We start from the raw sequence: 26,899 nt of genomic DNA on the forward strand, positions 1-26,899 counted from the left end.
GTTGGCATGTTTTTAGGCTCTATCTTTTTCTGTATTTTTCCCCTTCTGTTATCTCAAACCTCAGCTTTCTTGCCTTGTAACTAACTTCTGCTAGTTAAAGCTTATAAGGCTGGTGGGAAGCTTAACTCACTACCAGGACTAAATAGTTAATTTAATCTTTTATCTCTTCCCAGATTTATTTAAGACTTGTATGGGAACTGACAACTTAAGTATTTGGAAAACAAATCTGTTCCCAAGTTTCTTGCCAGTAGTAGCATAGATGGAACTGACTACTGCAGAATACTGCCATAGTACAAGAGTCCTGGTTTTTTTTGCATGGCATAAAGTTACTACGAATGTGTATAAAACTTTCCTTTTGTTCCTTAACAGGGCAGTCAACAAGCAGAATGGAGAGTGGTGCAAGAGGTATTACAGTATATAGCGAATAATTTGAATGCTTAGGATTAAAAAAACCCCACCACTCCTAAATAATTGGACTTTTTTCCTTCTTAATTCCTGCTAATTAATTTCACTTTGTCTGTATTTCAAGGCTTTTCTACCACTATGAAAGCAAATGTTGATTTTCATGTTAAATACTTGATTGTCTTATTGTCTCTTTTCCCCTCCCACTTTTGCAGCCCTATTGACAAACCTTCAGATTCCCTCAGTATAGGAAATGGTGACAGCTCCCAGCAGGTAAGACATGAAGATAAATGCTGTGAAAGTAAGAATTGAGTTTAGGGCTTGGTGCAAATTGTACTTGGAGAAGCAAATACTTTATGAAGTGTATCACAATTTTAAACAAAACTAAAAAGTGCTACTGCTAAGTTGATTTTTTTGTTTGGCTAAATATTAACTAATCTAATTGCAGCCAAAAGTTTTGAGGAAATTTTTCAACTGTTTTAGTGTTTATATAGAAAATATTCTTCACTGACATCCCAATTGTTTCTCTTCCTCTCTTGCCTTTAGATAACAAACAGTGACACACCTTCACCACCACCTGGTTTAACAAAACCCAATCCAGTCATACCCATCAGTTCATCTAATCACAGTGCACGGTCCCCTTTTGAAGGGGCTGTAACAGAATCACAGTCACTCTTCTCTGACAACTTCCGGCACCCTAACCCCATCCCTAGTGGGCTTCCTCCATTCCCCAGCTCTCCACAGACTTCAAATGACTGGCCCACAGCACCAGAACCACAGAGCCTCTTCACATCAGGTATGTACACAGTTAGTTTACATGGCTGGGTATTGCTTCCTTTTGCAACTGATGTCTAAAACTGTGTAGAACCAAAAACTCTAAAACTTGCTCCATACTGTTTTTCCCCCTTCACAAATGATTAAAGTCTGTCACTTAACTACAAATGAATTTCACTGATCTAAGGGTTTCTTCTAAAAGAAACTTTACAGAGTTTGCCATCTGCATGGCTAAATTATAAGAGTGCTGTATCAATTTTTTAGCCATGTGCCTATCTAAATAATAGGATGCGACATGGATGCTAAATATTTAAAGTTACGGGTTTTTATTGAGAGTGGGGAAAATATGTGGTGTCAGTATATGTTGGTATAATACTCTGTTAGAGTCTATAATTATAACATCAGAAGCTGTGCAGTGGAATTCAGAATTTCCTTTAATATCCTGCATAGTTATCTGAAGGTGCCTAATCCTTCTCTTTCTGAAGTGAGATTATATACATTCAGAAAAGATAAAAATATGGTTAATTGCATCAGCTGAAAGATACCTGTATTCTCCAGGTACTTGCCTATGAAATACCACTTCATATAAATGAAACGTTGGTTTAGGTGTATTTATATAGTCTTGGGAATGGTTAACAGTATTTAGGAGCTCACAAATTGTAAATCTGAGGGAGCTGCTAGAAAATTAAGTGAGTATCAGTAATAAATAGAATGTAAACGATCGTTTAGGACACAGTTGGTTTACTTAGTGATTAGTCGTCTTTTGATGTTTATCTGACTTCTGGATGTCATAATCCTTTTTGTAAACAATATTACCAAGGAAATTACCTGCTGCTAAGGTAGTATGCACATCAATTTTGTAAGGATTAAGTAGCATTGCAAGAATTTCCAGGTAGTAGAGATCTTGCTTCATAATAAATATAAAGTGTATGGTTGCTATTTAAGTAAGAATACAAAGGACAAGATTTTGTCTGTCTAGCGATTCTTTTTATCTATCGTAATGGATTTTAGAGTGAAAATAGAAGTGTAGATTTCTTTTCTAAGATACTGAGCTTAATTTTAACTACCTAAAGCAGCAGCCCAGGTTTCCTACCAGCAGAGGGAGTTAACGTTGTGAGTGATACTACCTTGTACTCATCAGCTTGGGTTACCACAGTTTTGAGGAAAAATACTCCGAAACTAGATCCAGCACTCACTGAACCTGAATAAGAAACTTAAACAGTATCATTAAATGTAGTAATTGAAAATGCAAGGAAACTCGAGTAACCCTTTTTTTGCAACACTGCCTCAAAATATTTAACAATATCTTGTAATGCAATTCCTTATTTCCTTTTGGTTTAAGGTGTCTACTCAAGAATTTGGCTTGTTTTTCTTGATAATGATAGACAACGGGGGTTTTGCTTTGTTTAACCACTGCTCAGAGGTTCCCCCTGTGAGGCAACATCTCCTCCCTACATTTCTTGCACACCAGAGCTGAAACACAGCATTAATACTGAAAGTAAAATACTGAACTGAATGACAACCTTATTTAAACTTTGCTTGGTCACACTTCAATCAAATAGTATGAGTGTAAAGAATGTTCTAAGCAAGTGTTTATTGGTCTCTTACTACTCGGTGCTACTACTGGAAATACTTATTTGACAAGGCTTTTCTGTAGTTCAGGAACAGAGCAATTCTGCAGTAAAAATACTATTTGCTAGTTCTACCACTTCACATTAAGTAGAAATCTATGACAGTTTGATCTGAAAATGGCATTCGAAGCTGATGAATAAGGTGTCTTTGGGGAATGTATAAAGAAGTATTATATGACAGATAACTAGCAACATAGATTCACATACACTGAGGCTGAAATTTTTGTATGGATAAATACATATCAATTCTTCTAAATCCTGTTTCTCTCCTCTGACAGAAACTATACCAGTGTCCTCCTCTACAGACTGGCAAGCGGCTTTTGGGTTTGGTTCCTCCAAACAGCAAGAGGACGACTTAGGGTTTGACCCCTTTGACATCACCCGCAAAGCCTTAGCAGACCTGATTGAGAAGGAACTGTCAGTCCAAGACCAACCCTCCCTCTCGCCCACATCTCTTCAGAACCCTACCCCACACACTACAACTGCCAAAGGGCCAGGCTCTGGATTCCTGCATCCTGCTGCACCCACAAATGCCAACTCTCTCAGTAGCACCTTTCCAGTCATGCCACAGAGGTTCCCACAGTTTCAACAGCATCGAGCAGTTTACAACTCCTTCAGTTTTCCAGGCCAAGCAGCTCGCTATCCTTGGATGGCCTTTCCCCGCAATAGCATCATGCACTTGAACCACACAGCAAATCCCACCTCAAATAGTAATTTCTTGGACTTGAATCTCCCACCACAACACAGCACAGGTCTGGGAGGGATCCCTATATCAGGTAGGTGAATCGGGACAGATGTGAACATGACTTAATTCATGCTTTCAGCTTCTCTGAGCCAGGACAGGAAAAGGGAATAGCCAGCTACAAGTGGTAGAATGGTATCTCTTGACTGTCATACTACGTTTATGAACAGGGGGAGGAATAGTGTTTTAAATAGGCCCTTTCCATTTTTTAGAAAAAGTGTATCTGGATGTTTCGCCTTGTAATATTGAGCTTTATAAGGAAGGTGGAGTATTCTGTGCCCGCTTAATTTTATGCCAAAGCAGATTGGTATTTTGGTTCTTCAGTCTTGCCAGACTGGCTCTCCTTTAAGAGTAGGCCCTGGAAGCACATTGCCACTTCCATGTCAACATGCAGGTGCTGACCAGAGTTCTTAAAATTGTGCAAAAAAATGTAATGATGGTAATTTGTGCCAGATGTCTTGGCTGGGTTGTTCCTTCTTGCTCATAACCAAATGGCTGCACAAGAACACATTCAGTGCTGTTCGTTTCTGTGCTTCAGATGGCCTTAATATGTGACTCTTTCACTGAATGGATGCTTGCAGTTTGTGTAAGACGATTCATCCTGATTATGAAGGTGATGATGTTAGAAGAAAATAAATGTGCAGTCAGGCCAGTTCAGGCTGCCCTGAATGGATTGATAGGCTCTTGCAGCAAACATTACAACTAAGGAGCTAATTGTAACAATAATTGCCTTGATTAAAACTTCACTTCTGGAGTTTGAAGTCCTTCCATGCTTCCTATTTAGCTTGTCCCAAACATGTTCTCTTTTCCTGGCAGGGAAAAAAATTGTATTAAGTGTATAATGAACTTATAGGTAAAAAGTCTCTGTAAGCTCTTTGTAGCCTTGAGATAGAGGAAAACTGCTTCTTGAGATGTTGCCAGTGTTGTTTACTTTTCATGGGTTTTGAGAAGTACTAGCTATACTATCAGAAAGTGACCTAGAAAAAGTCACTGTGTTTTTGATGCTCTAGTACAAGAGCTAATTTTGGCTGTTACTTCCCTGTACTTTGTCCTCTTTGAAGGCTTGGTGAAGCTACAGTACTGCTGTAAGGTCCTTAGGTTGATTCATAGTATAAACACTTGGTCCAGACTACAAATGCAAAAAATCTAAAACTCTCTATATTGGCAGTGGCAAAGTTTTTGGACCAAAATGACTGATAATGATTACACTGAAGTGGAAGGAAAAAAAAATTTACATGGAGTCAAAAATAAAGCATTCGTGGCACTGCAAATTGCTCAGTTTCCCCTAAACTACATAGAACTTCCAGGAACATTTCAAGACATCAAGTTTCGACTTTACCACTCAGTTCTAAAAACTGTTAGTTCAAGGGGCCGGCAACAAGACTATCTTCTGCACTAGGGCAACCAGAAAAATCCTTTAGTGTGTTGAAAAAGTTCTGTTTGTAGTACAGGTGGATTCTAGGTTTGCAAAAGTATTGAGTTGCATTACTTTGTAATTGCCTTTGGCACTTTGAAAGTGGACCTCTTTGTGCTTGTAGAAGACTCATAGATTCTTAGTACCACTCCTGAAGAGCCCGTTGTATAGTGTTGGTTGATGCACAGCCCATGCCATGTACTTCCCCCATACGTTTTAAGGCATCAGAGTTGATATTTAAGTATATCCTTTTTTGTATGCAACTGCTAGAACCAATTAATCTCAAAATATTTTTGGCAGATACAGTGCTAAAAACAGAAAATAAACATCTGCTGTAGTCTCTATGGAAATTTCTTTTGAGTTGGTCTTAATCTCTTGTTACAGAAAACATTGTTAGTTGCCTGGCTGACAATTAGATAGCAGCAGTTGCTGCAGTGCGAACACTTCTCAGCTGATCTATTTGCCAGCTTTGATATATCTTGAAAAAAGAATCATTTGCACAAACATAGATTACACCTTTTTCTTTTCCTGTTGTCAGATATCAGCTGAAGTCTGAGTTCTGGTTTTGTTTGGGTTATGGATTTGTATTATTTGTATGGTATTTAGTCCCTAGGGTTTTCTTTAGTGGTCTGACTGCTTCAGAAGTACAAAGAATTTGAAAGTCAGGAGAAGCCTTTATACCTCCTTTTTTTTTTGTATGCTGACTTAATAGTTTCCGATTTATTGATTATCTGTCTTTTTGAAGTCCATATCTAGTGTACAGGTCTCTCAATGAATTACTTTTATATTATTTTTGAAAGAATAATTCCTGTTCTCTATACTTGCTTTTAATCTATCTGTAGCAGGTATATAATTACAGAATTTTCCTAGGTTCCTTGTTTGATTTACAGATACAGCTGTATGGTGGGGTTGGGGGATGAAAGTGGTATACAAGTACAGAGAAATCATGTTGATGGCACCTTATTACAGTGCTTTTATAACAGACTCTAGCTGACCTGCTAGAAAAGTGGTACATAGCATAATAGCCATTTAGCAGTATGGAGATAGTAGTTGTAGTATACCTGAAGCTCTTTTTTGTTAGCTCTTTTGTTAGTCCTTATTAGGGTGTTTTAGAAAATGTTGTCAACTCAGCTGTTTCAGGTACAACAGCAAAAGAAACCTAGTGCAGGTGAAACTCCACATTCTGTCTTCTACCACAGACCCTCAACTGCTGTTGAAGTTGCATGTTTCCTGAGGTCTTTGATCACAATTTTTACAGGACTATAAATTCCCAAAGTAGATAATACTGGACCAGTGAATTAAAAAAAAAAAAATCAAAACCCAACAAAAAACCCACACCAAAAAACAACACACTTCTTTATTCTGTGCATTTGACTGCTCTATTTAATCAACCCTTTTCAACTTTTCTTTTTCATTTATGTGAAAACAAGCAGATCTAAAAGCTTTTATAACTTCACATGAAGTTAGTATACTATTTTCTAGGCTTTCTAAATTCAGTTTTAGTTGATTTCACTAAGCTTATTTGTGGTTTGGAAGCTTGTATGAAGAAAACAGTATCTTTGAAACTGCTGCTTCTGATTTAGGTAGGCATTAATATTCACATGAATTTGAAATACTCGTGTGTGACATATTAAATGTAATGTTCTGAAGCTCCCTTTTGTTTAGTCGAGAATCAGAGCTGTGCTGTATTCATAACCCCACAGCTCCAGGTAGGGCTGTTTTGTGATGTGCACCAGATTTAAATGGGGGGACACAGGCACTACCTACTTTTTTATTATTTTTTTTAGCTCTGATTTTAAAATAACTTCTATATGGAATTTGGTAGCCTATTTCTCAGAGGAAGTAGTATTTATTAAACTTATTCTGCAGTTTCCAGTGAAATGATACAATGACACATGATTGACTTCATAATTTTATTATGCGTATACTTAACACGTGTCATATTCATCAGGCATACATTCGTCCTCAGCCCATATTTAAATGAACTTTTTGATTGACTGATTTCCAAACTAGCATTTTTTTCTCCCCCTACAGTATGATTTTGCGAACTGTAGCAGATGTTACATGGTCTCATTGTAAGGGACAATTTAGGCTTGTTCCTCGTCTCTGGAATGGGATAGACTTACCGTGTAATTACAACTGTGTAACTGCTTCAGGAAAAAAGTTCAGTGACTTGTTATTCACCGATAGCATGATTGTTGCTAAAAGCAATCTTACCCTAGATTGTGTGCAAGCTATCCTAAAAACATAGAACAGCAGGTATGCTTTATTCTGCAGATAATGCCAAAGGAAAGATCCACTGACAGCAACATGGGGGTGTGTGTGTCTTTATGTTACTTTAGGATAACAGGAAACTCTTTGTAATTTGATAGCTAATATGTTATCTTTGCTACCCTACTGCCCGGTAGTGTGTTCTAAATTAGTAAGTGTAGTATTGGATCATAGAGTAAAGGAGGTCTCAGATTAACAGCGTGTTTTGAGACAGATGCTTGTAAAGAGAGATGTATGCATATTAATAATGGGAAAATAGAAATATATAGTTTTATTTCTTAAGTTTACTGAGCGGTCGGTACTCGTTGATTTTATTACATAGAAGTATAAGAACAAATTCACACAGTTAAAAGTATGAGGAAAAAGTTGTAAACAGTCTGTCTTTGTCAGATCTATGCAAGATGAAGTACTTGATACTTTGAAACACTGGCTGTTATTTCACTTATTAATTTCATAATTATCCTGAGTATCATTTCAAATGAAAAAAATTTCAAGAATTTATCAATTCAACAATAATGAGATAGTCTTGGAAGAGTTCAAATTTCAAACTAATGCTACACAATATTGTGTGTATATTCTTCCCATATAAATCATTGAAACCCCTTGAGTTGGAAGGAGCCCACAAGAGTCATCGAGTCCAACTCCTCACTCCACACAGGGCAGCCTAAAAATTAAACCATACATCTCAGAGCATTGTCCAAATGATTCTGGAACACAAACAGGCAATTTATGTATATCATGCATATATTAAAAATCTAAGATAGAGGAAATAGCGAAGTGGACACAGAAGCAGATAGGAAGCACAAAGAATTAAACCCTGCTTAGGATAGGGGAAGAAAAATGTTTTACCTGTTCTCCTTGAAGATAACCGCTGTAAAATCCATCAAGTTATTTTAGCCACGAAGCCCATTGATGTGGAGATTGCACTAGACTTCCGTGAACTGTTCCTGAAACTTCAAAACAGGGGGCTTGAATGTCATAAGTCTTTTTGATAATTCTATTCAACTACAATTTTGTGTTCTCAAGACCCTTTTTGTTTTGATGTTGTGGCTTATCTCTTGAATATGCCTAGCCTAATTAATGGAATTATGTATATTTAAAGATGAGATTGAGACAATAAATAGGTGCACAGTTCTATTAAGTTTGGGTGCCATACAGCAGTCTTTGTGGTAGTGGTGTTGCGTTCTTTATCAAGACACTGAGTAGCATGCACATTTTTGAGTCTTGCCTGCATTTAGGTTTTTGTGAAGCAATAGTTGGTAGCAGGAAGGGCAAAGCAATGAAGGTTATATTAAGAAGGTCCAACTTCTTCCCACTTATTTTAAGTTCTGAGCTCTTCCATATCTGAACAACTTAGTGTTGCATCTTCTCCCACTTTAAATTTTCTGGCCTCTGTGCCCCAAGGTATTGAACTTGTGTTGAACATCAAATCCTTTCTTGGCTAATGCTACCTTTTGGACAACATTTTAGTAAAACAAGGGAAGATCCCTGTATCTATCTATATATATAGAAGGGTGAGAGAACTAGCATTGATGTGCTCTGCCTTTAATACTAAGAGTCCTTGTCTGATTTAGTATTTTCTCAAAATGTAACCTTATTTCCATTTGGGGCACACATTTCTTATTTGACCTTTGTCCTTTTGACATTGTCTCCTCTCTCTGGGTTGATTCTTAATAGTTAATTCTGTCTCCCAAACAAAGAAAAATATGGCTTGTTTTATACAGTCGAACCAAAAAAATGGAATTCAACATGATGTAAAACTTAGAATTCTCCAAACGCTGTGTACAAAATGCATTTAATCCCTACCCTAACAACAGGCAATGTGACTTAAACAGTGCTGCCTCACCTCCGTTTATTTGGATGCAGTGTTTGAAAGAGCATTTTGCTATACTTTTCCTCTTGACCTGACAATATGTGAAAGTTTTAATGCCGGTTTTAAGTATTGATGGCCTGCCTTTTAACAGTAAGAGATGCATTAGTCCATTAATTTTCTGTTGTAATCCTTTAAAGAAGATTGCTTGCTCATTTGATGGTCTTCCTTGACACTTGGCTTTCCGACAGCAGCTGGGCAGAAAGCATGGCAGCTGAATGTTGTCTTTTCTGTGCCTCTGGTTAGATCTATGGCTGGCTATAGCTCTGAAGTCTTTATCTTATTAGGTATAAATATTGCAGATGGGAAATCTGGTGAGAATCTTGGCTGATACAATTATTAGTTGTAGGTGCTGTGTGTTGGCACCTCCAAAGGCTTGTATCTTTCCTGAGTGCAGCTCCTCTCAGAAGCAGATGTGTCACCCTGATATCAAGGTCCATCCTTATGTAGAAATAAAGGCCTGAACACCATTTTGAAATTGTAAAATGAAAAGTACTGTTTGTAAATGACCCTTAGCTGTTTCCAGGATTGCTTTTACTGACCCTTGCATTGGCCCTCTGTGTCCTGTTTTCCTCAGTGAAGGTGACTGTTCTTAGTGCAGCTTTTGCCACTGAATATTTTGTTCTTCTCATCAGTCCTTATGCCTGCTGCATCCCATTTCTTTCTATGGAGGCTCTGGGGCCTCCACCCCTCTTCTTTAGAAAGTGCTTTGTGTCTGTATGTATCCCCAACCCCTGAAATTCATTCTCCTTTTTTTTTCCCCCCATCATAACTGATTTTCTGTTTCACTGGTGAAGAGGTGAAATATTCAGCACAATATGGAACAAATTCAATTTTAAAATAAACTTTTGGCTTGCTTGCTTTTGTTGCTCTAGAGATGGTGTGAGTTTTTAGTGCACCCAGAGTGGTGCTGCTAGGTTTAAAATAAATGGAAATGGGATTTTGGATTAATTTCCAAAAATAGTAAATCAGTGTCAAGATTGAAGTCACATTGTTTGAAATCTGCTATGGATGTTCCTTGTCCTACCTCTGATGTCTTGTCCATTAACTCCCATATACTTTCTACATTTACTACTAGGGCCTGCCTCCCTTAGCTTAATCCATGTCATGATCCACAGCACCTGTCCTTTAAGTCCTGCTACTTCTCCATCTGTTCCAAAATCTCATCTCACACACCCACCCTTCCCTCCCAGTGCCTTTTCAGTGCTAATATTGCAACTGTTCTTAAAACCCAGTGGAATTTTTTCTTACGATTGTATAGGAGATACTGTTCCAAATAAAGCTTGATATATAAATATCTGTGCCCTCATCTCTGGTTTTAAGCTCTTAGAATTTCTTAAAATATTTGATTGTAAGATTATTAGGGATAGCAGTGAAAGACAAGTATCCTGCTTTTTTGCCTATTTTTAAATGTGTAATTTTATTTCAGAAGAAGAAAATGTGACAAATATAAAGAAAAAAACTGTAAAAAAAAATCCTCTAACTTCTCTTGGCTGCAATACATCAGAGGAATGACTAATCACATTAACACTGCTAGACTTGAAATAAATGTGATGTTGGCTGAAATAGGTGGCCTGAGTGGCTGACCTAATTTGCATTCTGGATCATCAGTCCTGACAGCTTTTTGGGTAACTCCTCCCCAGAAATGGAAGGAAACAAGCACACATGAGGTATATCACATCAAATTGCCTGACTGTTCCTGCCTGTAGTAATGTCACCAAATGAGCTTCAGCTGCACTGAATGCTGGGCCTTTGCCTGTGTTTTAGGGATGGAAGACTGCATTTATTGCTTACAGAACAAGAACTTTTCCCTTCTTCTTTAGGGCTGGTTCACCAAAAGTTAGACTATTTCCTTTCATAGGTAACCCGTAAGATCTCAGGATGGCTCTGCAGTAGTGTAAAGAGGCAGCTCTGTTGGCTTACATAGTATCTGTCTCCTTCCTCCAGCAGGCAGATGCTTAGCCTCGAGGTGCTGTGTTCTCTTGGATGCTTTTCTAAAATCACAAACTGGCACTTCAAAATATACAGTAAACCACTAGCATGAGTTAAAATATGCCATTGACTTAATTATGTTTAAACTTGGTAGTTTCCCTTTAAAGACTGGAAATTGGTACACTTGACAGTGCCACCTGTTAGTGGCAGTGTCTAACAAGGGGCTGTGCCTTGGGCATGCACCCAAAACTTCAGCTCCTGAGTCTAGTCCATCTCACAAGATATCAATTATGACTGACGAATTTTAGCAAAAAAGCACAGACAGTTCATAGGCTTTCTGTGTAAACACATTTTGAAATGCACGGACTTGAAGCATTGAGAAAAGGCAAACATAATCTTTTTAAAAATTGCATTGGGGAGGAGTGTTAATGAAATATCCTGAAGGGATAACAGCAACTGAAAGAGCAGCTTTACAAAAAGTTTCTCCTCCCAGTGATACCAAATCATGGTTGAGAGGGGGGGCGGGGGGGTGTGGAATCTGATCTTTTGCTATCTTTTGCCATCTCTTGGTTCCTTCTACATCACAACCTCATTTGAATTTCAGCTTGTTCCCAAATGAATTATTTTTTAAAAAAAACCCATGTATTTAAGAAGTGGGTCACCTCTATTGGAAGACAGCATTTAGTAATCAGAATTAATTTCATGTCATGGAAAGCTTGTTTTTCTTCTCAGTTTTCTTGCAGTTTATCTAATCTTCCCACAGAATGATCGAAGTACCTAGAAATATACATCAGCCTTAATTGTTTGTTATGGATGTGGAAAAATTAAAAATTAGTTTATCATTCCGTAAAGTATGCACTCACTGTGCTAATGCTGGTCTCACAGCCTTGACCAGAGGATTGGTTGGGTACTCCTGGAATCCAGAACTTTCATAGCTAGGTAGGCTCTTGCTAATTATTGATATAGCTTTGAAGATCTGATTTTTCTTTGCCAATTCTAGTTATTGCATTTGCCACAGGGCAAATTCCGTACATTTTGCTGTTATTTATGCATATGTCTATGCATGTATGCATAAGTGCAGTTGTACACACAGGATTTTCATTTGAGGTCAAAGGTGGTTTGTTATTGACAGGGTAACCTGGTGAGATTGAATCCTGATGCAGAATATAAGAGTAAGCAGCAGATATGCTTAGGTTAAAATGAACTTTGTTTTCTCAGATGAATGGAATGTCTTTCTGAGCTTTTTAATCAAACTGTTCTGTATGCAGGATTCGAGTATCTATTTCTTTTGTTTCAGTATCTTAATTCTTTATATGCTCAGTTTAGGTTTATGGTAATATTTAAGATTATTAGTGGTGAGAACTGGCTATTTTCTTATGGGGTCTATTTCTGAATGAGAAGCGTCTTGCTAGATCACAGGAAAAAGAGGTTATTAATTGACTAAGGTGGAAGCATTACAGAACATACTGTCTTTTTTTGTATGCAGGACAGTGGGCTGCGACTTGAAATCCTGCAGTTGACCACTATGCATTTTTAGCAATCTACAATTAAAAAGTCAGTAATAAAAAATGGTGGGATACTGTGGAAACATCTGATAAGAAGCCAAGCATGTTTTGCAAAGCAAGTTAGAATCTCAATTTGAAATTTACTTATAGCTTAAAATTGGGTGGCTGGCTGCTATAATTATGTATTAGATTTGGTCTCTTGAGCAATGGTAAGTATAAGTCAATCACAAGAACTCTCCACAGTACTTAATGTAAAATTGCTTTTCTCAAACATAATAAAATTCTGACACTGTACATACAAGCAAATAGGAATCTTCCTATTGAATATCAAAGATGAGCTGTCCCCTCACTGATGATCCCTGTAGAAGGGATTTGCCCTGAAAATAAATTCAATTTTCTGACTTTCAAGCTTTCTGTGACTAAAGTGTTAAAATTTGTACTGTCAGATCTTCATCAAAAAGGAAAATTATTTAGAGAAACTTACACTTTAGATTTCAATATATTCCTCTTCTACTTGATAGTTTGGCTTACTAGCATGTTAAGTTGCACTTGATTTATTTCAAATTGAAAAATAGTGCTTTTTTATTTACATGGCTATCTTTTAAATTGGGTACGCATGGAATTAATATGACCATGGAAATCGATGTGGAATCAAGATAAAAGCTGCTATACTTGCATTCTTTTAAAGCTGAGGGCAGACTACTGTCTTTTGAACTACCGAAGGCAGTTTTGTAGGGATGTGTGTGTATGTATATACACTTCTTTTGTTTCCCGAGCTCTTAGAGCTCATGACCATAAGATTTTCATTTGAAATCTGTACTGTGGAATGACACTTAGAAAGCTGTTTTTGTGGATTGCCGAGCTGCTTCCAGTGCGTAGAGAATGTCAGTGTTCCCTTCAAACAGCTTTATCTTCTAGTGCTCCTATCATTTGATATCTCCCTAATGTGAAGTGGCTACTTGTATTCCTGATGGACAGCACTGCTGTTTAAATGTGGACAGATTCAGTCGTCTTTAATCTACCAGTGATGTTATCAGGCTGCTGTGAATGGGTGAAACTTCATTGTTTGGTTTAAGCATTGTGGGATTCCTAGAAATCATAGACAGACAGAATCAATGAAGTCTGAGAGTGAAATCCTTCAGACTGTAGCAGTTTAAATGGGATTTTACTCATGGTTTTAAAAATTCCATGAGCAAGCAAGCCTCTTATTCATATTAAAGTGACACAGGTACAGTTTTTAGCATAACTGTTTTGTTGATTAAGTATCTAAGCTGTGGATGAAAGGCTTTTGAGTTTATCTAATGTGATGGGCATAATTTCATTTTAGGATGTGGCAAATTGTCCTTTCATTCTCTTCGCCCCCTCAGAGTGAAGTACGGGACAACTTTTTGTAAAATAGAAATATCAATAGTGGAAAGTCATTTTGATATGAAAATAGAGAAGCCCCAGTCACTTCTCAGAATAGGGTAAGTGGCTGTTTCACGGAAAACACAGACTGTCTGTGGTATCTGTGAAAGTGGTAGCACAAAGTGCAGGCTGGGACTAACAGGGATGTCACTGCAAAAGGTATGCTTTTCTGATGGCCCTATTTGTTTCTAATCAAATTGAGAGACTCCTGGTAAACTCTTTCTGCTAGTCTTTCCGGTTCTTTCTTTTTCCTGTCTTTGCCCCCTTGGCCAAACTTTGTCATGCTGGTTGTCTTGCTGAGGCTTCAAAACTAACTGTTACTGGACAGTGTCCTTGAAGATTTCACAGGGGCCTTCTTACAAGCAGGTCACTGCAATAGCCATTGTACTCCTGCATACACCTTGATAGTCTCTTCACTTTTGTTGCTACCCTGTGCAGTCACATATGTGACATTCCTAATAAGTTTCTTTTTCTCTCATATGATGGTTTTCCTCTGAATTTCTTTTGCTTATTTGGAGCTTTTCTGTAGCACTGTTGTGTGCCTTGGTCACACACATGGCATACTGATGGATCCTTAAAGAAATAAATAATTGCAACCTAGATTTGCAGGACTGCTTGCTTTTCAGCAGGACTAAAATATTTAGGACCCTTGGCATAAAGATATTTAATGGTTTTACACAATTAATACTAAATCAGGCTCTTGTAATAGCTTGGAATATAACTTTGGCAGAGCAAAGAAATACACTTCTTTACACTTAATGTGATGGTCTTGTGATCTTTGGTATTAATTGTATTTAAGCATGTACTGTGTGATTTTATTTTTTATATGGATTTGACCATAGACTTGTATCAGAATTGGGGCAATAATTTGAAATTATGTAGTCTCTGTAGGACATCCATTTTAGTGGGCTTGTCTCCTGCCAAGTAAACTGTAAGCCATGCTATCCCATTACCCTCAATATATAAGGTGAATTGTGTCAGCATCACAAATGTGGTGCACAGAAATCTGAAATAATTTTGGGTCTACATTGTGGTGTCATTTGTCAGAGTTTGTGAAGTCACAGAACAGCACCTGTCAATGTGGCTGACACTTGTCCAAACGTCTTCTGAAGTATTGACTATGTGCAACAGAACAGTGTTTCTGGCTTGGCCATCATCCTCTTTGCTGTCTCTCCCCTAAATACTCATTGCTTTGCCCTATTTGAAGGAATAATGTTAAGGCATTGCAGGTAGAGGATATTGAAGTAACACTACCAGACTGTCTGGTAGGAAGTCATGATGGGGTAATGATTTTACTTAGAAATTCATTAAATGACCAGTTTTTGTACAGATGAATGTTCAGGCTTCTCAATCATATTCTATTTTAAGCTAACTTTAAATATTTTTTTTTATTTAAATTGGGTGGACAGGTTAAGCTTGTGATGAAGCTTTTTTCCTTCCCTTGGCTTGCTTTAGGATAGTGATTGACTTTGAAAATTTTACAAACGTGCTTTTATTTCATATTGGCATACAACCTCAGACACGTGAAAAAGTTCAGTGCTAGAACTGTGGAATCTGTTCACATCTGTAAACATAAGTTTCTGCTAGACCAGAAAGGATTATGAAATGCACATTAAGGGAAGACTGAAGTTCAAGATGTGTGTTTGAGCCTATTTTTCATGTGAATAGTGGTGCTTTCAGTGAGGCTTCACCAGGTTCTTCTCTCAGAGACAAAGCTGGGGCATGGCAGGAGGAATCTCCGATTTATCTTGGTGTGTAAAATCTTTTCATTGCAGTCAACTGGGTTTTAACTTGTTTTCTTCTGTTTTCCCACTGTCCACGGACATACTGCTTTAAATTAGGATGAGACTATGGAAGGAGATGGTGTGTGTTTCCACTCCTTGAGAGAGGGAAATGGTGTGTTAGTCCTCACCCCCCTAGGTTATGAGGTCCAGCTGAGAAGTCTGCTAGCTAGTCAAAAAATTACTCCTTGCAACCACTTAAGTTTAGAGGTAGGGAAAGATAACATGCAACTGCCCTTTTTAATAGATCTGTATTAACTGAGAGCTAACCTTTTCTCATAAACTTGATTAACAAAAAAGACAAACTAGCTGAGGAATGAGTAGTAATTTCTTCTGAAGATGCTTATTTTCTTCAGGTGGTGGAAGTAACTCCTGCTTCTGGGGTGGACTTGCATTTTCACTTAGGTTCTTGTTTAAAACTTGTCAGATTCCAGCAAAGACGTACTGATTTAATTGTTTGGTTTGGGTATTGCTGTATGGTGCCTGGAGATTGCTCATGTACTTGGGTTGCATCAGGAGTTTTTAAAGCTGGGTGTTATACCTATCGTAGCCAGTAACTGGGACCTCGGAGGGCAGTGCAGGGAGTGTTGCAGAGCATTGTATTCTCTATTGATCCCATCTACTTTAACACCTTAATGCATTTTAATCCCTTACCAGATCCCATATTGCAAGAATAATTTAATTGCAGCATTTCTCCTTAGAGACTGGGACTCTGACAAAAGCTATGAAACTTTGGTCATGTTTGGGTTGGTTTTTTTACCCTGTGTATTTATTAGCCAAGCTGGAAAGCCCTGTTACAGGCACCTGAGTAATGTGTTGCTTGCTTTTTCTTTGGTGTCAGAGGGCAATGTTGTTGTCATAGTTTGCCTTTCAGCCCCACAAACGCAGCTGTCTGGGAAAGACAATAAATGTTTTTGAATTCTCTGTTTTGTCACTTTTGTACCCAGGAGCACAAGATTTTAATAAGCTTCCTTATTGCTAGCAAATAAAACAGTTTTTATAGATAACTAATCCTTTCATCTTTTCACTTCTGTGATTCCAAGTGGGTTTAGTACTGACAGCTGAGATAAAGGATGCTCTGCCTCAGTTTCTTCTTATTTTCTTTTGTTCTGCACTAGAGAGGGTACATGGCAGTGGTGCACTATACCTGCCTCAGATTAATGTCTCCTTACCGAACAGTGCCAGCTTTTTCTGTTGCATGAAAATCTTGTATCTCAGCTGCTTGCTATCTTTCTGGACTCTTACGTATGCTGTATTATGTCTTTTTAAATGGAGAACATGACAAAAATATGTATGTTAGCACAGGGTGGCCTAATGCTCTATTACGTTTATTTTCCTATCCCATTCCTTGTAAGTATGACATCTTGCTAGCTTTGTCTTCATTAGACTTCCTCAGTGACATGTTGCAGGTGTGTAGCTTACTACACGGTTATTTTCTTGCACATCAGCTTTGAGGGCATATTGGGGGTTAGTAATGTCCAGGATTAAGATCATGATGAGCTTGCAGATCCCCAGCTCACAGGTATTGTGATGAGTACGTTCACTTATGTGTGGTCCTAGGAAACATCTTGTGTGTGCTTTTTGCGTTGTAGTAGAAGTAATTAAACTGAACTGCATTTCTTTGCACCAGCTGTTAGAAGCAGTGGTGAGAAAATAAAGTGGAAACTAATGGTGTATCATGCAGAATCTGTTGCACAGTTATTTCTGTGATGGTGAGCTGGCTACTTTTGTTCCAAAAAATGAATTTAGAACTTGTCTCAGATAGCATTATGGATGTTCAAGATGGTTGTGAGCAAATATGTATTCAGGATATTTCTGACTAACACTTTTTAAAATTTTGTTTGTTTTTTTTAACCCCAGGATCATAGGTTTGAATGAAAGACATATTGCACCAAACTCTTTAAAACTGTTTGTGTGCATTAATATTGCAAAGAAAAAAGTGGGAACTCTGGAGGGAACAGGAAGCAGATTTACAGTAGGAGAAATGAAAGTAGAAGTGAATGCCAGCTGTATGGCTTGATGCTAAACAAACACAGAACAAATTGCTGATAAGCCTGCTTTTTATCCACCCAAAGTGACTTCTACACCAGGCCCCAGAGAGCATGTTGCTGCACACAGTGTGTGGATACAGTCACACTTAAGTCTGAAGGCTTGATTGCATCTGTGTGCTAAGGCATTACTGAAAAGCTCATCTTAGGGTACTTGCTTAAGGCAGAGCTGCAGTTCTGTTACTGCTATTTTTTTCTACTGTAGCATTTAAAATTTCAGTCTTTAGTTATAACATGATGCATGTAGTAATGGGCAGGCTTTTGGGTTTACTTCCACTACCGGATTTTTTGACCTGTCTTTTCTTTGTTTATGGGAATGCTTAGGAGTTGTCTGTCTTCCTCATGGAGGTACCTCATGCTGTAACCTCTGAGAAAGGGTGATTCCCCAGGCTCAGCCAGTGAGTGGGGATAACAGCAATCAATGGTAAACCTTCCAGGGTCTGTGGTCAAATGTATTCTGCAAACTCGCCCAGGCACAGAGGATGACTTTCGTAGTACGCTCTTAGCACCCGTGCTGTTATCCCTGTCGAGGCTCCATGCACAGTATCAGTCTGGCCACAGACGTTCTAGGTGTCAGCTGCCGTCCTGCTACGTGGTGACATTTATGCATGCAGTGCTACAACAACTGCTTTAGGCATGCAAAGGGTTAGAAATGAATGCATTGCTCGAACAGCTGTCATAGGCAAAGTGGATATAGCAGATTTGCATAGTAATTTGTCTTGAAGTTCAGTTGGTGACATGGACTGAGGTATGACTTGCTGTGATTTGTGATTGAAGTTGCTTGCTGTAATTCAGTACAGAAACAGAATCTTATATAAACTTTATTCTGGAAAAAAACTCTGGTCTGGGGAAAAAAAGTTATGCATGAAAGCACAGGATTTCAAGAACTTGCTTTTTCCCCTCTTCTAGTTATAAAAAGGTAATTGCTCGAGACATCAGTTCTTTCTGAGCATTCAGCTCTACAAAAATTGCTAAGGTAGGTTTTGATAGCAAGTGAGACTGCTTTCTTCACTCTTCAACATACAGAGTTGCAAGTTAGTGATATCATCTAATTTTCCATTAAGAACTTAAATTTCTTCTGTTGATGAAGTAGCAGTATTATGTAAGTATCTCGCTGTAACACTTCTAATTGACATCAAGGTCCTTTCTTCAATTAAGACAGGCAGAGATGGTTTAAGAAGGAAAAAGTTATATTCTAGGTTTTTGCCAAAAAGAGCGTACTGCCAATATACTTTTCAAACATATTTGTCCACAAGTTAGTTAAGTACGACTTTCTGTATTAGCTGGTAAATACTAGGATGCTTGGTCTCGTTTGTTTTGCTTTGAGATACCTAAAGCAGGAGATGGATCGTAGAACCTAATAGTCTGGTTTAAGGTTTAAGATAGCATGGTTTAAGGCTTGTGTTCAGGGAATATTTGCTGTGGTGCTAATAGCCACATTATCCTGTTCTTTTTCAATACATGCCCTGAAACATTTAGGCAAATAGTTGAGACTTGACTGTTTTGGTGTCCAGCTGGTTTGTTTCCAACCAAAGTTTTGAGGATGTTGCTGTGTCGGGAATTATTCTGAAAGGTCTCTAAAGAATTTTCACTGCTGTTCTTCAACTGCAAGAGGAAATTGCACTCCCTCCAACTTCATGAGAACCTAATTACCATTTCCTTCAGAAGAACATCTGTAGGGCTGTGAATGAGCGAGCTGTAATAAAACAAAAAACTTTAGTGATATTCTTCCGCCTCCCTGGTTCCTCAGGTTTCCTTCGGCTTCTATTGCAAAGCCCTACGTAGCCTTTCTTCATTTTAATGTACTTCAAAGAAAACAACCCTTTTGAGCCTTCAGCCCATTAATGAAGCAGCTGAATTGGGTTATCTAGCTTGCAACAGAGGTATTCTCATAATGGACCTAGTAGGTTTTCCCCTATTAGTAATAGAGGGAGAGCCACTGTGCCCTTGATTACTTGAGTCTCTGAACTGAAAAAAATGGGGAAGTATGAATCGGGGGAGGAGTTAAATCTTTCTCCCACTCCCTTATGCTTGGCTTAAAACCTGCCAGCCCCTCTAAGTAATTCATCAATCATACAAACATTGACCCTAGTTTTTTGGACAGGGAAAGTATTAAATGCTTAGCTTAAGTAAAAACAAAATCCCATACCCCACCAAAGAAGGACATCTGTTTCTAACTTCAGCTTTTTATTTTTTTATCTTTCATTTTTTTTGTTGGTAAATTTCCCAGACAACAGCAGTTCTGTAGAGAGTTTAAATATGAAGGAATGGCAGGACGGGCTAAGGGCACTTCTACCGAACATTAACATCAACTTTGGTGGACTGCCCAATGCTTCTTCCCCCTCCAACGCCAACCACAGTGTACCAACGTCCAACACTGCCACCACCGACAGCCTGAATTGGGACAGCCCTGGCAGCTGGATGGACCCCGCAATCATCACAGGTAACCGTTTCTCACTCCTTCAGCTCTGCTGGCAAACCATCAAATGGGTATTTGGCACAAACTGATTTACATCTGGAAAAAAGAAAAAGTCAGTATGCGGTGGTCTCTTCCAGCTTCCATCTACAAAACCTCACAGGAATTTTTTTGGAACTGCTAGGTATAACGAAGTGTCACATAGGCCTTTACAATGCATGCCCGGGACCTTTGCAGGCAGTCAGGCGGATCAGCACTTATCTATAGGGTCAGCGTAGGTGTCCCTTCTGCTGGATGGCATGTCCCCTATCAGCACTGCTGGTCCTGAGGCACTGAAGGCATTCACTGGACTTTGTTATTTAAAAAGGGACGTACTCCACTTGTTTATAAAGCTCTCTTTTATAAGGCTGTCTGGTTGTGTTTCCCTATTAGAGAGGCTGAAGCATGATTCAAGTAGGCAGAGGTGAAGCATGCAGTGTACTGGTAGTTTGGTGTGGTAAGGTCATGTCAACAGGGATGCAGTCCTTGCACAGGATGTTTGAGAGAGAATTGTGTGTTTCATGAAGAAGTGCTCTGAGGGGGACCTTTCTCCTATCTGGATTTAATGTTAAATGTTTTGCGGGCAGGGTAATTACATGTAATAATGTAAAATGCATTCTCTGTACAAACTAACCATGTTTTATCACTGTTGCTTTTTGTTAGGTTAAATTGACCTCCTTTGTGCTCAGCTTATTGCTTCTGCTCTGACTTGCCTGTATCCCTGTTTTTTTTTCTTCTCTTCATAGGTATCCCAGCCTCTACAGGAAACAGTTTAGACACCCTTCAAGATGACAATCCTCCGCATTGGCTAAAATCTCTTCAGGCCCTCACAGAGGTGGACGGCCCCAGTGCAGCGCCATCACAGACGCACCACAGTAACCCCTTCGGCACACAGATCCCTCTGCACAGAGCCAGTTGGAATCCCTACTCTCCTCCTTCAAACCCCACCAGCTTCCATTCCCCACCTCCAGGCTTTCAGACAGCCTTCAGACCCCCCAGTAAAACCCCCACAGATCTACTACAGAGCTCAGCGCTGGATCGTCATTAGGAAAGGAGGAAAAAGAAAAAAAAAAAAGAAAAATAAAACCCAAAACGTTAGAAATGCAGGAAGTGTCCCACCCTGACTCCTCCCCATGCCCACCTACTGTTCCCTGTCATATCTTTCTTTCTGAAGAATCCAGTTCCTGATCAAACCTCCCCCCCAAATGCAATGCCATCACAGGGTCATGACTGTATCTTTTTGTTACATTTCTGCTGAGCCAGTGTTTGAAATACACTGTTTGAAATATTTTCTAACTGTTCTAAGGAGAAAAAAAAAGAGAGAGAGAAATCAAAATGCAGTTTCAATGCTTAAGGAGAATATTACTGTCATATGTCTTTTGCACATGAGTATTTCTGCCTAGTGGAAAAGTCAATCTGCAGTAGGGGAAAAAATGCAATGCAGAATCAAATGCAGAAACATGAAAAAGGTATTTAATTTAAATGAAGTTACTGAACATGTGGGGCAAGCAGTGGCCTAGCATTTATTTTGCATTCAGTGTGGCACTACACAGGGAAATGGCTTTTTTTTTTTTTGAAAAGGGGATTTTATTGTGTCAGAGTTTGACATGAAGTGTGTTGAAAGACAAACACTTATAGCTATGAGTAACTGGCATGTTGCTAAAGAGTGGTTTAAAGAGGGGAGAATAAGATTTTTCTTTAATTTTGGCTTTAGATTTAAAGTAAACTTTAATGTTTTAAAAATATTCACAGATTTAATACCTAGTGTATACATGATATAATTATAAGCAGCTGAAACACGAGTGATATTTACTTCAGTCTTTCTGTCTCCTCTGTCAATCTCTCTTTCTTTTTTTTTAAAAAACAAAGATTCACCTGATTAGGGCACTCTGGGATAGCACTGCATTGGGGCCACATGATCACCATCAGGAGCAACCTCTGACCTCCTCTGCCTGCAGCTTTTACTTAACCCTGTAGTTTCTGGACGTTTGTGCAGTATTGAAAAGACAGGAAAAAAGAAACAGATAAATAAACATGGTTATAACCTGACGCTAAAACTAAAACCAAGGAAATGTACCTCTTTCTTCAGAATTAAAACTAAAATCTTAAATAAAACAGAAAACTTGATGATGACTTCGTGTTTGCTTTTCATTTTTTTTTTAAACTTGGATTTTTAATTACTGCATCTGGTAGAACTGTATCATTGCATGTTTGGGCTTTTTTTCCTGTTCATCTAAACTGGAGCTACTTTTCCATGGAAATACTGCTTTGCATGATGACTTCTGTATTGAAGAGTGGAAAAAGCATCCACACTTTACATTTTTAAAGGAATTCCTTTGTCTTTACTCATGGCAATAGCTAGAGGCTGTCTCTAGCCTTTATTGGTGGTATCCTTTTAAATCTGAAGCATGAAAAACTTGTTTATACTTTCTGAATTAAATGCCATGGCACTTGAGGTAGATAGCAGGCAATAATGTGTCTGAAGGTGTGGCAGAAAATTCTGGTTACAACTCCCGGTTTCCATCAGCGTTCTTACTTGTCACTGCACAACAGGGGATGAAGAGCTCTTAACGTACAGGTGGTCTCCAACAAGCTCTTACGCTTCCAGCCAGAGATATTTAAAACCAGGAACCTTGTGATTGGGGTGCTGGATTGACGTAGCTCACAAGGATGGCAGAGAGCCTGAAATCCTAGAGGTGCCAGTGCAGAAGGATTTCTCACCTGGTGCAAACTGTACTGTTCAGGCTGGCTGCCCTCCTAAAATGTTTGCTGCTGCCAGAGGCAGGGAAGGGAATTGACACCACTGAGCTGTGGGCACCTAAAGGGTAGGGACACTAGCCTTTTGCAGTGCAGGGCGTGGAAGCAAGTCCTGAATCGATCTCACAACAGGGGAACCAGGCATTGAATCTGCATAAAGTGACTCTAAATATCCTGCTTTGTAACACATCACTTGCGATTTTTGTTGAAAAGCTTTTGCTCTCCTCTTACCTGTGTTGCCATTTAGTGCTGTATTTACTGTCTGCATGAAGGAATGGCATGTACTGTTTCTGGATGGGCACCATTGCAGCGAATTAGTCGTGTGCCCTGGTGACTTGAGAGAAGTGTGCACACCCTTTGATGCCAACACTCCACAGCAAAACAACCAGCGTTTTCTTCACCCAGTCAGTCCCTGCACAATCCCCCACTGTCAGTGCTGGGGGTGGAGGAAGAAGCGCTGCCTGCTGTGACTCTCTCGGCCAGCGCAGGCTCCTGGCACTGGGATGCCAGTGTCCCCCAGTGGGAACAGTTTGCTGGAAGTGCTGGTGAAGATGCAATGAGCTTTCTGGTTTTGTTTTCTTCCCCAGTTGTTAGATGTTTTTCGACCTTTAATGCTTCCCTTTTAGAAGGGTGCCTTTCCTGACCCTGAAAATAAACCTTCCAAAGCAGCTGTGACTGCTTATGTACCACAGCAATTCCTGAAGCTGCCATTTCCTTCAGTTCTTGATTTGCCTCTTTTCTGCAGTTTAGGATGTGCTGAGGGAAACCTGTGCCTGTGGTCTGTTACCACTAGAAAATAGGCTTCAGCTGCTCAGGATGGTGCTTATTCCCTGCTGCTATACAGCAGCTTCTGTGGTCGGCCTACTGACAAACTCTTAGCCATAAGGAAAAAGTTTGCAACTAGAATGATTTTTCTCTTTATGGTGCCGCTCCTCCAAGAAAGACTTCTTGCTGGGCAACGTTGGTGTTGTAACATTAAAATATGTTAGTGTTCAGGTTGATGTGGGGGGGTGCAGCTTCTGCCTCTTCTGCCCTACTTTTATCTGCTGTCTGATGCTGATCCTGCATCCCCCCCAGTCAGGAAGCAACCTGGCATTTCACGCCATTCAACTGTGTGGAGCTCTCCTACTTTCTCCTGAGGTTTTTGTTGATGAACTGTTCCTGCGACAAGAAATTCCATGCAGGAGCCTTTATTGAGAGGAGAGCATCCATGTGTCCGCTTTGTCTGTGAGATCACCTCAGTGCATGATCTGTTGTATGGACACATGCAGCTCTTCCTTGCATTAAGCCAGTAACAGCGCTTGACTAAAAGGCTGGCGACGCAGGACTAGCAACGCGCTTGGTAGATGGTGCCTGGCAGAGATGAGATTGGAGAGGGAGGATGGACCAGGCTCCTCCTCCATAACAGATATGAAGGTGTGTTGTGGGAAGGGAGGGAGTTACTGGCCATGGTCATGTTGGTACAAGAAGTTCAAAGACTTTGCAATTCAAGCATAGTAATTTGAGGGGTCAACAGTGCTGGACTGATACTGAGGGTTCTTAGCTCCTTTTTTTTTTATTTGTATATCTAATAAGGCAATGATGTTTCTCTGGAGTACAGCAAGGAGTATAATCTTGCCTTCTAAGTAACGTGAAAAGCCATTGCATGAATTCCTTTTCCTTTTATAATTTCCAATTCCTACTTGCAAGTCAAGTGTGAGCCCTTACAAATGCAGTGTCTTGGCAGGGCTGCTCTAACTCTGCATAAAAACACCATTGCCAACTTCTATGACAGTTTTTAATCATGGAGTTAAGCAGTTTGTATTCTAGTTCCTGAACTCATCATTTTTGTTTTCCTTCCCTTCCATCGTAGACTCAGTCCTCCAAAAATTTTATCTGAGATGCTCATTTAATCATAGGCATTCAATATATTGGATTTTAGGGAAAATGCAGTGTGATTGGGTTTTCTTGTGTGGGGTGGCTTTTGCAGTGGTGATATTGGGTTTGTGTGTTTGGGGTTTGTTGGTTGTGGTTTGGTTTTGTGGGGGTTTTTTTTGTTTGGGGGTTTTGTGGTTTGGTTTGTTTTTGTTTTTTTTTTTTTTACAGCTCTGTAAAGATGTCTGTGCTGCTGTGGAGATTTCTTTGGCTTGAACGCCTTTTTTTTCCTCTGAGGGGGATGTGCACCAATCTCCTCCCTCACCCTTGCAAGGTAGCCCAGAAAAATCTACTTGAAAAGACTGTAGAGGAGTTACCTGGGTGCTACTTGTTTGTTCCTCTCCTGAGGATGCATGGAAATTGCCTTAAGTTGCAAAGGAGCTTAGATGTGGTGTTGGTCTCCAGCATACGTAAATCCACCCTGTGGCAGTACTGTATTGCCTGGAACTAATTCCCTCCAGGGAAAGTTGTGTGCTGGAATAAAAACTTACTGCTCAGAACTGAGGTGTGTCAAGGAACATTGAGAGGTGGCACAGGACTTGAAGGGTTAGGGGACTGGAGTTGTCACCAACTGCACTTGAAGGGGTTGTAGGTACTCCTAACTTTTGAGGGGAATGAACTCTCTTCCAGTCCAGCTGCTACTGACACGAATTTTTAGCGTGCATACAAAGCAAATAGTCTGGAGTGCCATTTGACATACATTTATGTCTATTAAGAGCAGTTGTTGCCTTACATCTTCCAGTACTGTGTTTCTATATGGCTAGCTATAGAAGTGCTTTCTGTTTGACCAATTTATTATCGGGTGTTGGGGTTGAATGTGGATGTAGTAACCGTAAGAACTTGTGCTCCTTCCTCTGCTCCCAAATCCCAGCGTCTTTTTCCCTACTTTGAGACGTTCCACTGATGAGAAACAGCTTTCAGGTCCTCTTCTATTTATGGAATTTGCTGTAAACAAAGCTTCAAAAGAGGAAAAAAGTGAAGTATTGTCATAGTTTTAGGATATAGTGTAAGAAATGGTGTAGCCTCAGTACGCTCTGATCTACGTGTGAGAGCACTGTATACGATGAAGATCTTCATCTTCCCTTTTCTCTGGGTTTGCCTCTGCATTAGGCTTACTACTGTTATGTTTATGTGGCAAAGTGAAGGCTTCTGAGATTGAAATGGTCAAGTGAAGTTCTTGCCATACAAGTACAGGGAGCTAGGGTTGAGTGATCCTGGCAGTAACAGATCCGTTACTGGCTTTCCTGATGAAAAGCGCTGGTGGTGTGATGATACTGGGTGTGGTAAGTCATTTAAACAGAGGTGGTGTCACTGTGGAGGAAAACAGTATAGACAAGTCCTTGTTAATCTAAAGCTGATGGGAGAGCGATCTGCCTGACCTGTAGTGTTCACTAGGAGCCCATCTCCTGGAACTCAGATGAAGTGGGGTCTTTCAGTGGGATACAATCATCAGCAGAAACTTGCTGGAGTACTATTTCCTCCCTCGAGTCTTCAGACTTGACAAATCCCTCTCCACTTTGGAGACGCCTGGAGAGAGGCTGGGACTTGCTCAGCTCTCTGCTCTTCCTACCCGCACAGCAGGCACTGAAAACAGTAGTCTAGAAAGCTTGTACTGGCAGAGGGTGGCTGTTCTTTTCACAATCACAATGAGTATCTTTTTGGAGTTTCATGGCTTTAGCACTTGAATGTTATAGGTCCCAGCATAACCTTGCCCAGATCTTCAGAGAAGGGTCTGAAACCTCTTCTGTCAGTGCCGACAGTCCTAGGAGGCTTGTATGCTGAGCTGAGAGTTTAAAGTTGTGACCAAAACTTGTCTAGCTCTTTCTAAAAAAATGTGCAGGCCGAGGTTTCCAGCATGGAGTCTGAAGCTTAAAGTCCTGTTTCTTAAAAAAAACTGAGGGTGCCTTCTCTCTTTGTTCAGACACTGAACAGAAAGTGACTGCTTGTGAGATTTACCTGGGACACAAATTGGCAATGGGCTGATCTTGCAGCTATA

General features: G+C 39.5%; 1 protein-coding gene across 8 annotated transcripts in view; it reads left to right on the forward strand.

The window, feature by feature from the left end:
* Positions 1-22,359, forward strand: part of CNOT4 (CCR4-NOT transcription complex subunit 4) — an 83,537-nt gene extending 61,178 nt beyond the window's left edge. For 5 of the 8 annotated variants that reach the window (XM_054836389.1, XM_054836398.1, XM_054836408.1 and 2 more), the window contains 5 exons: positions 618-675; positions 949-1,198; positions 3,086-3,583; positions 20,008-20,220; positions 20,979-22,359. In XM_054836389.1, the coding sequence (XP_054692364.1) occupies positions 618-675; positions 949-1,198; positions 3,086-3,583; positions 20,008-20,220; positions 20,979-21,280 (1,321 nt within the window). In that variant the 3' untranslated portion in view covers positions 21,281-22,359. The remainder of the gene's footprint in view (positions 1-617; positions 676-948; positions 1,199-3,085; positions 3,584-20,007; positions 20,221-20,978) is intronic. The other 3 variants (XM_054836428.1, XM_054836438.1, XM_054836449.1) reach the window with 1 other exon arrangement.
* The last annotated feature ends 4,540 nt before the right edge of the window (positions 22,360-26,899 follow it).

Source organism: Grus americana, chromosome 1 (genome assembly GCF_028858705.1).
Source record: "Grus americana isolate bGruAme1 chromosome 1, bGruAme1.mat, whole genome shotgun sequence".
Taxonomy (NCBI): domain Eukaryota; kingdom Metazoa; phylum Chordata; class Aves; order Gruiformes; family Gruidae; genus Grus; species Grus americana.